This window comes from Aquarana catesbeiana, linkage group LG02 (genome assembly GCF_042186555.1).
Source record: "Aquarana catesbeiana isolate 2022-GZ linkage group LG02, ASM4218655v1, whole genome shotgun sequence".
NCBI classification, from domain to species: domain Eukaryota; kingdom Metazoa; phylum Chordata; class Amphibia; order Anura; family Ranidae; genus Aquarana; species Aquarana catesbeiana.
The window spans coordinates 266,412,126-266,425,496 of record NC_133325.1 but is presented as its reverse complement, the minus strand read 5'-3'; the positions used below and the strand labels follow the sequence as shown (position 1 = coordinate 266,425,496).

Below are 13,371 nucleotides of genomic sequence, written 5' to 3'. Positions count from 1 at the left end.
TACTAACATTGATAACCAGTGTGGGGGTTGGAAGGGTTAAAAAAAAACACTGGCACTGATCACCTGTGTGGAGGGTGGAAGGGTTAAAAGAACACTGGCATTGATCACCAGTGTGGGAAGTGGAGGAGGTTAAAAAATACTAGCACTGATCACCTGTGTAGGGAGTGGTGGGGGTTAAAAAAAAACACTAGCACTGATCAGCAAAGCAGAGAAAGGAAAAATATTAAACACAACACTTTATTGAACACCAGTGTAGGGGGAGAGGTGTTGGAAAAAAAACCCACTAGCACTAATTGGGTAAAGGGGTTAAATAGCACTGCTAATGAACACCAATTTTTTGGGATAAGGTATGATAATACTACTGACACTAAAGCCTCGTACACACAATCAGATTTTCAGATGACCGTTTGTCCGTTTTTTGTTGCATGCCAGTCTCATGTCGAAAGTGAAGAGGTTACTCACCATAGAAAAATTCTTGTACAACAAAATTCAACGTCAGAAGTGACAATAATGGGGGTTATTTACGAAAGGCAAATCCACTTTGCACTGAAAGTGCAGTCACTCTAAATCTGAGGTGTAGATCTGAAATGAGTGGAAGCTCTGCTGATTTTATCATCCAATCATGTTCAAGCTAAAATGCTGTTTTTTTATTTTCCTTGCATGTCCCCCTCGGATCTACAGCGACTTTACTTCCAAGTGCACTTTCAGGTGCACTTGCAGTGCAAAGTGGATTTTCCTTTAGTAAATAACCCCCAATGTGTTGACTAGTTATGTATGTATTCTTTTGTTTCTGAACATGTGTAGTCTTGCTCTTACGATTTTTGTTTTCGTACGAAAACCGTACTAATTATACGAAAATCGGCCATTCGGAGTTTACGTACGACAAAAATTTTCTACACATCCAGCTTTTGTCTGACGAAAAACCGGAATCGGCTGTCAAAAGCTCCGTACTAACCATCCGAAAATCGGCAGATCGTTCGTCGGATGAAATTTTACTTTCCGATTTTCGTATTGTGTTTGCGGGCCTTAATGCCAATGTTAGAGGATTTGTTATGGCCTCTAACACCAATAGCTCCAGCTTTCTCTTCAGTGTGCTTTGTGGGAAGTTGCAAAGGATGCTGCCGAAGAAATTTTACATTACAGGACATTCATTTTTAATGGGCTGCCTAACTCAATGCAAGGTACCTCAATGCACAAAAACACAAAGCTATTGTGTGGCCCTCGGGAAGTGTCTGGGGCCATGCTTGAATCCCCTGTTATAATCAAGTGATGACCACTGATTTAGACCATGACTTTCTATCCTAGTGAATCTCCCCAGTGAGCAATACAGTCCTGGCGGGGACGTTAAACTTTCCCTACTGTTTGTAAAATACTGGATACTTGACAACCCTGCTCATGGCAGCTCCAAACTGGGGATAACCTGAGTAGCTGGAGAGGTAGATTTCTTTTTACATTTTGAAGATTGATGCTGGCATTGTTGGTGTGGTACATCTGAGGAAGATTGTACAATCAGCTTGCAGGCTGTATGGTCATCTTTACGGGCCTGTCCTGAGAAGATGGCATCACGTTCATGAGTAAAAGTAAAGGTCCATGAAAAAAAAATCCTGAATTTATTTATTTATTTTTTTTTTCAAAATCAAATTACAGTGGGGATCTGTCAGTAATCATTTTCAGCTGTTTGAGATCTATGTTTAAAAAAAAAATACACATATACACACGCCAAAATTGTCACTTGCTTGAGACTATGCTGAATGTTTTATAGTGCAATACTACATCATAAATATGACCAAGTGTGCTTCCATACTCTTTAAGTTTTATTGTGCCTTTGTGATTGAATGTTGTAACCCTTTTTATTAAATATTTGGATGCACATATTCCAGCAAAAATTAATTTGTTATGAAACATAAACCTTTATTGCATAGAGCTGGGAAGCTGTAGCTTTGATCAATATTAAGGGAAAGCATCTAGGAATAGACTGGTGTAATTAATTCTGGGCAAAACATGTATGATATATCAACTCGCTGTTCCTTGGTAACATCCCATAAAGGTGATCTGGTATAGCTGGGCCTCCTTCTTCTTCTTTTTTTTTTTTTTAAATAATATTCTTATCTTATGATTTATTCTTGAAATTCATTAATTGAAAAGCAGTAACCCATCTTTCAGACATATATTATGGAATGTGTTTTAAAATAACCCCTGTCACTGAAACCTTCTCTACCTACTCAGCAGCTTTAAAAATCATAAATATATTATTGAATGTATTTTAAAATGCAAGCAGTGCAAGTAACTGAATTTCACCTGGTATCAGGCTCTTGCAGTCCTTGTAGAATAGGCATGGAGCATAAGAGGAAGAAGCAGCACAATGTGCTGACAAGAAGCATGATGATAGGAGAAAGCAGTGTGATAGAAAGGTGAGCTCATCACTGTGCTGCTTCTCCTTTCACTGTCCAGTCAAAGGCCAGATTGGCTCAAGGTTGACATGCGCTCAGAGGATGCGTGTTAAATGATGCTGGCTATTAGAATGAGGATTCTAGTAGCAGAAAAAGATGTACTGCAGGGAATCCCAGGCTTAAGCTTAGGTTCAGACTGCCCTCTGCAAACCGCTGAGGGTGTCAATACAATGTTAATGACACCCCCAGATCAGTTCACAGATCGCAGTGAACTCGCACAGGAATCAGATCGCATAGGTGAGAACACCCATGCGATCCGTTTCCAGTGCAGGGAAAAAAAAGTCCAAAAGTGCAAATCCAATGCGAGTTCAGCTGTATGGCTGAACTTGCATTGCACAGACATCGCATGCGATTGGCCCGGCAGTGTGGGTGTGAATCACATGCGATGTCTGTGTTCGCACAAATGTGAACCTAGTCAAGGTGAATTTTGCAGTGAAAGCTATTTATATTTAAAAGGCTATTCTTTTTTATCCTGTTAGATTTTGGTTGGAGTTCCGCTGTTACCCTTAACCTGTCCTTTTTACTAACCCCTAAATGAGCCAATGCAACACTTTTTTTAAATTAACTGATAAAATTAAACTGATTTAAAATGTATAACTATATATATATATATATATATATATATATATATATATATATATAATCAAAAATAATATTTTTTGACTAGTGTTCTATCTTTAATCGTTGGGTCAGCAGTGAAGGATGGTCACAATGGTTAACCTTTGGTGCCATTTGTATAAACTGAGGAAAGCAGGTTGTCAATAAATAAAAAAAACCTTCCTAAAGCACTAAGTCCGATGTCCTTTTATTATTCTTTTGGAAATGTAATTTGTCAGTACAGGCAAAGTCTCTACTTTGGCCAATCTGAGTTGTACAACTCTTCAGTCTTCCGAGTCAGTTTGTGTTTAAATGTACAGTATGATTCGCCATGAATAATTGTTTGGCGAATTGTCATTTTCACTTCCTTTTAAAAAATAAAACCCATGTTCTATCCTTTTAACCCACCTTAAGACCCCATTCACACCTGAGCATTTTGTAGCTTGAAGCCTGAAGCTACAAAACGCTGGAGGTGAAAAAAATCAATTATTCTCTGTGGAGATAGTTCACATCTCCACTCCAAAATGATTGAAGCCAGAAGCTCAAAAAAGCCTGAAGCTCACACAAGTTCTGGAACTTTTTTAGGCAGATTACAGGTGTTTTTCTGCTTATTGCATTGGTGGCCTTTTCATCTGTACAAAAGCGTGGCAAAATCGCAATAAAATTGTGCAACTTTCTACCTGAAAACGCTATGCTTAGGTGTGGATGGGGCCTTAATGCCACCTCCTGGTGCACCTTTAGGGGGACTTTAAAGCCCCATACACACTATTAGATTTTCTGCAGATTTTTGTCTTCAGATTTACCAAAACCAAATTGAAACTCTTAAGGTTTGACCTCATATTATATGGTTTTGGTAAATCTGAAGACAAAAATCTGCAGAAAATCTAATAGTGTGTATGGGGTCTAATGCCTTGAAGGTGGGGTGGGTTCTGTGTTGTGTTACTGCTGTGATTTGCTTTTACAGCGGTCACATAATCAGGAGCCTGTCCCACTGGCTCCTGATCAGAAGCTTTGACCAAGAGCTGTTGGTGACAGCTTGGTCAGTGTGCCCCAGGCACGCAGGGAGCGCACTTAGCACACAACCTCATGCTGTCATAGATGCATTTGTGCCGCAGTGGGGTGTTAAAGCCCACCGTTCTTGCGCAGTCAGCAGGAGGTTGCATTGCTTTTTTTTAACCTATAACCAGATTTCGATATGATCTAATCACACATACAGTAAAATGTTCTTTTTTCTCGGCCTACCACATACATATGTTTGTTTATGCTTACCTTGACACGTCATTCTACCCTCTGAAACACACTCCAAAATTAATCAAATGTGAGCTTTCAATCAGGAAGTACACAATCATTTAAAGATGAAATGCAATTAAAGCCTCTTGTTTAAATGTAATTATTAACATTCTAGATTGCAGCTGATGAGCCTCCTCCAGAAGGTTGCGGTGCGTTTGTCTCTATTCATGGAATTCACACCTGCAAGGCAAGTCAGGTTAAGAAACTTTTGAAGGATGCACTGGAGAGGTGAATGTCAATTAAAATGTCCATATATTTTGGTATGTTTACTTAATATTTGTTGGAAAGAAATTACAATAATGTAACTTTTTTTTTTTTTCAGACCAAGGCCTTATTTATATAAAGGAGACCATGTGTTCCCTACACTAACGAAGACCGCTCCAGTAGTCATTCTCTATGCTGAAGTGGGCACCAAAGCGTTTGCTACATTTCATAAAACCTTGATCGAAAAGGCAGAAAGTGGGGAGATAACTTATGTACTGAGACATTACATACAGGTATACAAGTTTTAATGTAATCCTTTCGCTTCCAGAGCAATTTGTGCACATGTTGACTAGGGATGCACCAGTTTTTTAAGCTTTGTCTTTCTGGCCGAATTGACTGGTACCCGGGCCTCGTGTCCGATGAAACAAGGTTTTTGCCTGTGAATGCTTCTCTTTTGAGAGCTGGACCCCGCAATCCAGTACTTTTTGGTATTAAGGCCATAAAGTTTACTGCCGGTGGTGCTATTGCAGGTCCAGGATTGTGGGTTTCCTCGAGGATCCCCAGCTCCTGAAGGTTTAACGGAACCCACCGTGAAGGGTGAAGATTGGGTCTGTTGGTTTACCACAGAAAACCCTGGGGGGGTGCGATGCGAGGTGGGGGCGAGCGCGGGGTTGGCGTCCTCCAACGCGGGAGTGTGTTTTTAACCACTTCGCATCCGGGCCATTTCTGACACTTCGCTCCTACATGTCAAAAATCATCATTTCTTTGCTATAAAATTACATAGAACCCCCAAACATTATATATTTTTTTTTAGCAAAGACCCTAGAGAATACAATGGCGGTCATTGCAACTTTTTATCTTGCACGGTATTTGCGCAGCAATTTTTCAAACGCGTTTTTTTTTAAAAAAAAACAGTTTCATGCTTTAAAAAAAAACAAAACAGCAAAGTTAGCCAAATTTTTTTGCATTGTGTGAAAGATGAAGTTACGCCGAGTAAATAGATACCTAACATGTCACGCTTCAAAATTGCACACGCTCGTGGAATGGCGCCAAACTTTGGTACTTAAAAATCCCCATAGGCGACGCTTTAAAATTTTTTACTGGTTACATGTTTTGAGTTACAGAGGAGGTCTAGGGCCAAAATTATTGCTCTCGCTCTAACGTTCGCGGTGATACCTCACATGTGTGGTTTGAACACCGTTTTCATATGTGGGCGGGACTTACGTATGCGTTCGCTTCTGCGTGCGAGCTCACGGGGACAGGGGCGCTTTAAAACATTTTTTTTTTTTTTATTGTTAATTTTACTTAAAAATTTTTATTTTTACACTTTAAAAATTTTTTTTTTTTTTTGATCACTTTTATTCCTATTACAAGGAATGTAAACATCCCTTGTAATAGGAATATGACACAATCAGTCCTCCATACAGTGAAATATGGGGTCAATAAGACCCCACATCTCACCTCTAGGCTGGGAAGCCTAAAATAAAAAAAAAAAATAAAACGATCGCCGCTTCACAACCGAAGCGGCGCCGTTTTTTTGAATGCAGAGGCCGGGCGTGACGTCATAACATCGCGCCCGGCCTCCGAACGATCATAGAGACTCCGGCGACCATCTGGTCCGCCGGAAATCTCTATGGTGAACATCCGGCGCTGGCGGATCCGCTATCCGACTCACCGATCGCTGAGGTGAGTCGGTAGAAGCACCGGAGGGCGGCGGGAGGGGGGGGACGTCCCCTCCCGCCGCCCGTAAGAACGATCAAGCGGCGGAACAGCCGCTATGATCGTTCCTATGGTGTACGGAATCGCCAGCTGAAAATGCCGGTATCTGAATGATGTCTGTAGCCTCAGACATCATTCAGATATAAGCCCCGAAAGTCGAGGACGTCATATGACGTCCTCCGGATGCCAAGCGGTTAAAAAAAAAAAAAAAAAAAAAAAAAAAAGCTCCATTTGTGCTGGCTGCAAAATTGTCGCAGAGACATGAGAGCACAGGGAGCATGAAAGAGGTTGGTGACACAGGCATTTCCTGCTTAACACATTTACTGTTAGCATGAGGCTGAGCATTAATAACAGTGGCTGGACTATTGCTCAAGCAGTGGATGCGATTTCTTCTGATAGTACCTTTGCTTTGTGCATCGGGCTAAGGTCAGAAGGGGGGTTAAAACACCCCCAAAATAGAGCTAAAAGGGTCACCCCCAAGCTCTGGAAAGGGCGGACTACTTGAGTCGCCAACAATTGTTCCCGGGAGAATGGTCCCTTCACCCCGACATCTTTCTGTCAATATGCCAAAAATAGGGAGTTCTTGACGTGGATCTGTTTGCGTCCAGGATCAACAACAAGATCGACAACTTTGTGTCAAGGACAAGGGGTCCAATGGCATACGGAACAGATGCCTTGGTCTTTCCATGGGATCAATTTTCACTGATCTATGCGTTCCCTCCTGTTCTGCTGCTTCCGCATCTCCTACGCAGGATCAAGCAAGAGGGAAAGGAGGTGATTCTGGTGGCTGCAGTGTGGCCCAGGAGATCTTGGTTTACCGAAATCATAAGGATGGTGGTAGGGGACCCTTGGACCCTGCCCCTATGGCCAGACCTTCTCTTGCAAGGTCCAGTGTTCCATCCTACCTTACAAACGCTAAATTTAACAGTTTGGCTATTGATACCCACATTCTAAAGGACCGTGGGCTGTCAGCTTCAGTAGTTTCTACCTTGGTTAATGCTTGGAAGCCGGCCTCCAGAATCATATATTATAGAGTCTGGAAGGCATATGTCTCCTGGTGTGAATCCAGGGGTTGGCACTCCAGGTAATATATCATAGGTAGGATCCTTGAGTTCCTACAGATGGGATCAGTAATGAAGCTGGCCTTGAGCACTATCAAGGGCCAGGTGTCGGCCTTATCTGTGTTTTTTTTCAAGGACCACTTGCTTCACACTCTCTGGTTCGTAACCTTATCCAGGGGGTAACGCGGATTAATCCCCCAGTTAAGTCACCCCTGAACCCTTGGGACTTAAATTTAGTCCTGTCTTCTTTACAAAAACAGCCTTTTGAACCGATTCAAGATATTCCCTTGATCCTCTTGACGAGGGAAATAGTTTTCTTGGTTTCCATATCTTCTGCAAGGAGAGTATCAGAGTTGGCTGTTCTTTCCTGTAAAGAGCCATATTTGATTATTCATAAGGATAAGGTTTTATTGCGGCCTCATCCTAATTTTCTACCGAAGGTAGTGTCAGGTTTTCATTTAAACCAGGATATTGTTCTGCCTTCATTTTTTTTTCCAGAACCTCGTTCTGTGGAAGAAAAGTTTTGTTAGTGTTGCCAGACGGTCCTAAAAGAGGACAGGCGTTGTCGAAATCTCCCATTTCTAAGTGGATTCATCAAGTGATTATTCAAGCTTATGGTTTAAAGAGGAGAATTCTTCCTTTTCATATTAAAGCACACTCCACCAGGGCTGTTAGTGCTTCTTGGGCAGTGCATCACCAAGCCTCCATGGCTCAGATCTGCAAGGCCGCAACTTGGTCTTCAATCCATACATTTACCAGATTCTATCAAGTAGATGTAAAAGGTCATGAGGATATCGCCTTTGGGCGCAGTGTACTGCAGGCTGCAGTATAAGTCCTGTAGTCTCTTGGTACCCTACTTTTGTTGTGTCTCCCTCCCTTCAGTTGGCATTGCTATGGGACATCCCACATAGTAACTACTATGGCACTGTGTCCCATGATGTATGAAAAGAAAATAGGATTTTTAAAACGGCTTACTTGTAAAATCCTTTTCTTTGAAGTACATCAGGGGACACAGAGGTCCCTCCCTTCTTGGTATACACGTGTATTGCTTTGCTACCCAGAAGTGACAAAATACACATCAGTTCAGGGTTCATTCACCAGAGGGAGAAGATCAGCAAATGATGATCTACCCACTGACACCTGGTCATGGCAGAGAGTATGTGTAAATACCCCACTGCTGTGAACTTAAAGTGACAATAAAGGCTTGGCTTTTAAAAAACAAAACAAAAACAAACATGTTATACTTACCTGCTCTGTGCAATAGCTCTCCACAAAGCAGCCCCAATCCTCCTCTTTTCTCGGGCCCCCAGTGAGCACTCCTGACCAGTGCCCCCATAGCAAGCAACTTGCTATGGGGGCACCTGAGCAGCCTCGCTCCCGAGCCGCTGCTCTGTGTGTCCATTCACACACAGAGCCGTGACTTTAGCCCTGATCCTTCTCTCTCCTCATTGACTCGCTAGCTCTGATTGACAGTAGCGGGAGCCAATGGTGCCCACTGCTGTCTCAGCCGGTGAGGAGGGAGTGTGCCCGGAGAACCAAGGCTCTCATGCACATTGGTGGATAACAATAGGGCTTAGGTAAGTATTAGGGGGTCTGCTGCACAGAGAAGGTTTTTTTTAATCTTAATGCATAAAATGCATTAAGGTAAAAAAAGTCTCCCTTTAGAACCACTTTAAGCCTTATGTCTGTGGCAGCAAAAAAAGTGCATGGGGGTGAGATATAGCATACTGATTGATTAAAGTCGCTAAGAAACTCACAAAAAAGCTTAGTTTTATTATGAATCGATATTAAATATATCAAATGTAATTGCTAATACCTATAAAGAGCCTTGGATACAGATGCCGTCTGAACAAAATGAAAGCTAGTGACAATCATTTTTGATTCTGCCTACACAATATAAATGCACAAAAAAATACACATTTGATGTTCGATGAACATGATTTGTAGGAAGCTATACAACAGTTTGCTGATATGTATAATTTTATTGGAATGCTTCTTCTAAAACCGTTTTTTAGTCATGTGACTGGCTCCGCACGAATAAGGGCTGTGCAGACTCAGACTGCTACTGCAGACATCCTCTGCTGATGTAGGAAGCATACGTCAGTAGAGTAATAAAAGCCCCTCCCAAGGATCTTTGGCTGCAGATGCCAAAAAAACAGGGAAAGATTATGTGACCACACAATGTTGCAGGAAAGAGGTACTTAGATGATTTAAAAAAAAAAAGAAAAAACACGAAAATACAATGGCATGATATATATGATTTATGTGAATCAATGATGTCAAAAATTAGTTCTTTGTTTGTTTACTATCGATTTACTATCGTAGTGTCTAGAATTTACAACATAGAATTATTCTCCTGGATATGCTTTTCTCTGCTTTCATTAAAGGACACAGCACCCAACCCTCTGGCTTGCTGCTGCCTGTAAGTGCTGTAAATGCTTATGTGCTATTTGCACTGCCGTGCCATGTAACTGAGTTGTCAGATCATCGCCAGTCGAGTATAATGCCACATGTAGATGTAGGATGCTAAATGCAGTGAAAAAGAAAACACACATCCCCTCCTAGTGGCCAAGCCCCCCCCCCCCCAATCCACAACCTCCACCATACCTCATAAGGCAATTAACGTTGACATGTTTTCCTTTTTCCTATGTACAGTGCTTTTAGGGGTATAATAACAGACTAATAAGTCATCGATTTAGTTGTGCTTATGCAGTGTGATAAAGATTACAAAGTATTTTTTTTGTAACCATTTGTGTGACATGTTTTTTTGGTACCTAAAAAAAAAAAAAAAAAAAAAAAAAAAAAAATCCACATCCAGTCAAAGGATGTTTTGTAGTATGCGATTAAAGAGATAGTGGTTATGAAAATTAAGATCTGCATTCGGTCCCTTATCTTTTGTGTCAATTTTAGTTTGTAGTTGAAAGGTTTTCCTCTCCTGAGCGGTAAGAACCAAGACATGTCCTCCAGTGCTGTATTTAGGCCTAGGCCGACAAGGCCCAGGGCGGCATGCGGGGGGGCAGTGAAAAAGCCGCCTTCCTGAGTCACGGATCCCGTGGCCTTCTCCCGCGCAAATTCAGGCTCTGGCGGCTGGCTTGCTGTAGCGGTATTGGTAAGTAGTATGGTGTAACGTCATCCTTGGCGGGTGGACTCCCGCCCCCATAACCGGCCGGTGACTGGCTGCATGTAATTGGACAGGCGGAAACGGAGCCTAAAGCTCCTCCTTCTACCCTCCTCCGTGCGGCTTTCACTGCATTGCTTGTCTCCCTGGCCCAGGCGGGGTCTGTATGATGACAGGAGGAGGAGGAGGAGAAAGATAGAGATAGAGAGAGAGAGAAAGAGAAGCATGAGGGGAACCCCTTAGCCAGGACAGCAGGTAAAATTGAGTAAATTACTATTGCTCTTGTAATGTGCATGTGCCAAGCAGCCAATCTGTGCTCAATATGGAAATGAATATACAGATCATGATATTGCAATAAAGTGATCCATGCTACAAACTCCTTAACCACTTCCCGCCCGGTCAATAGCATATTGACGTCCGGGAAGTGGTTGCGTTATCCTGACTGGGCGTCATATGATGTCCAGCAGGATAACATGCCGGCGCGCAGCACAGCGATCGGGGACGGCGTATGTCCCTCGGACACAGCGCTTCCCCAAACACGGTAAACAGCCAATGAATTTGGTTGTTTACCACGTGATCAGCTGTGTCAAAATTACAGCCGATCACTTGTCACAACGAACTCGCGGCACGCACTGTGCGCGCTGCCTAAGCCATGCAGAGCAGGGATCGAGGAAGGCGAGTGTCCCTTGGACACAGCACTTCCCCGATCAGGGTAAACAGCCAATTAAATTGGCTGTTTACCACGTGACCGGCTGTGTCCAATCACAGCCGGTCACAAATGTAAACATTGAGTAGCCGTTACTATCTGATCCCTGCTCTCTCCTCACACATCGATCGTGTGAGGAGAGCGCAGGGATCAGTGAGTGAAATCCGTGTCTGTCTGACATTTTATTGTATTGTACTGTGCACAACACTGCCCCCCCAATAAAGAGGACCTGTCAATCAGCCCATCTGTCACAGGCCCACCGCCATCGGTACCGCCACACAGGCTACCAGTGCCGCCATCGGTACCTCCACCAGTACTGCCACTAGTACCGCCATCAGGCCCACCATCTATACTGCCACACAGGCCGCTACCAGTATAGCCACTAGTGCTGCCATCGGTACCACCACCACCCGTACCACCGTCATCCCAATTTATTGCTGCCAACTCCAATTCTTCCTACGCATAATAAATTATGTGATCGAACCACTGGATACGTCTTCACATTCCGAATCTACGAAGGCAAAGACTCCCAGCTCCAGCCCCGTGGCTGCCCCACATATATTGGAACCAGTGGGAAAATTGTCTGGGAGCTGGCAAACCCCCTGTTTGAAAAAGGATACCATTTATATGTCGACAACTATATTTTACCAGCCTGCTCCTTTTTCGTCATCTTTACAGTAAAAAAACCCCGCCCTGTGGTACCTTAAAAAAAAAAACCGTAAGGGATTCCCACAAAATCTGTTGACAAAAAAATTGCAAAACGGAGAATCGCATTCATGAGGAACGAGGAGGTGTTGGCCATGAAGTTGAGAGACAAGAAAGATGTCCACATCCTCTCTACCATCCACAATGACACCATGGTGGAGATCCAAAGAAGACGCGGCCCCATTGTAAAGCCCGAATGTGTCCACGACTACAATATGTATATGGGGGGGTGGATTTAAACAATCAGATGCTACAGCCATATTTATCAACCAGAAAGTCCCGTTACTGGTACAAGAAAGTTGAATTTCACCTGTTTCACATGGCCCTTTTTAATTCGTTTGTCTGCTACCAAAAAGCAACTCAAAACCAACAAATCACCTACTTCAAGTATATTGAAGATATTGTCACTGCCCTCATTTACCAACAAGGTCCTGCCCCCGGAAGCATTCGCTCTGATAATGTGAGTCGACTTCACGAGCAACACTTTCCCTATAGCATTCCCCCCACAGAATCTGAAAGAAGACGCCAAAAGAAATGCCGTGTATGCAGCAGAGGAGTAAGAAGAGATTCCAGCTATTATTGTCCCCAATGTCCCTCCCAACCTGGCCTGTGCATCGGAGATTGCTTCAAAAATTATCATACATCCATCCAATATTAGTTCCCTTTTATTATTACCTGCCTTTTCCCCATTTGCCTGCTACCATGTTAATGAACTGACCCTGGCCTGTTTACCGACGATGTCTTTGCTTGCCGATTTAAACCACGTTTCTGACTTCCACGTGCACCGACCTTGGCCTGTTAATCGACCATGTTTTTGCCTGCCACTTGGACTGATGTTTTGGCCATCTACTTTAGTACACAGGGGTTTCACATATGTGAGGGGCTTCTGAATAGCATTCTGAGTAGAGAAAACCAGTTTTTTCGTTTTCTGTGCTCCCAGAACAGGGTCTGGTTGCCCGGAGGCTTCAAAGCAATTTGGGTGGGAGAAGCCTCTACCCCTGTCCCCCTGGCCCTAAGCTTGATGGTCTTTCCTGCTGCCTGGACCAATACTTTGGCTGTGCTGACCATACTGCTGCCAGTAATGACCCATGACATTATGGACCATGTTTCTTCCTGCTGTTTGGACCAATACTTTGGCTGTGTTGACCATATATCTGCCTGCTGCCTCTACTGACTTTGGACAGTATTTCTGCCGGGACACCTCTGCCTGCTACCTGGACCTGTGCTCTGGCTGTGCTGACAGTATCTCTGCCTGTACGAACTATGGACAGTATTGCTGCCTGGATGATTGCTTTTGCTGTCGCTGACCTCATTCCTGCCTGCTGCCTGGACCGATGCTCTCCTCTGTGGACCACTGCACTTCTAAAACCACAGGTAATCTTTTGTTATTTGGTATGTACCAGCTATGTGTTAGAAATATGAAGGGCCTTAAAAAATGTGATCGGTAGTCAGAAAATGATATGTGTAATTAATACTGCTAGAATGCCTGGAGGTGCTACTTGGATTTTGGGCCACTGTATG

At 43.2% G+C, this 13,371-nt stretch overlaps 1 protein-coding gene across 2 annotated transcripts in view; it reads left to right on the top strand.

Annotated features, from left to right (window-relative positions):
• UGGT2 (UDP-glucose glycoprotein glucosyltransferase 2) overlaps window positions 1-13,371 on the top strand; it is a 670,166-nt gene that overhangs the window by 18,232 nt on the left and 638,563 nt on the right. For both annotated transcript variants that reach the window (XM_073614383.1, XM_073614382.1), the window contains exons 4-5: window positions 4,453-4,565; window positions 4,660-4,834. In XM_073614383.1, the coding sequence (XP_073470484.1) occupies window positions 4,453-4,565; window positions 4,660-4,834 (288 nt within the window). The remainder of the gene's footprint in view (window positions 1-4,452; window positions 4,566-4,659; window positions 4,835-13,371) is intronic.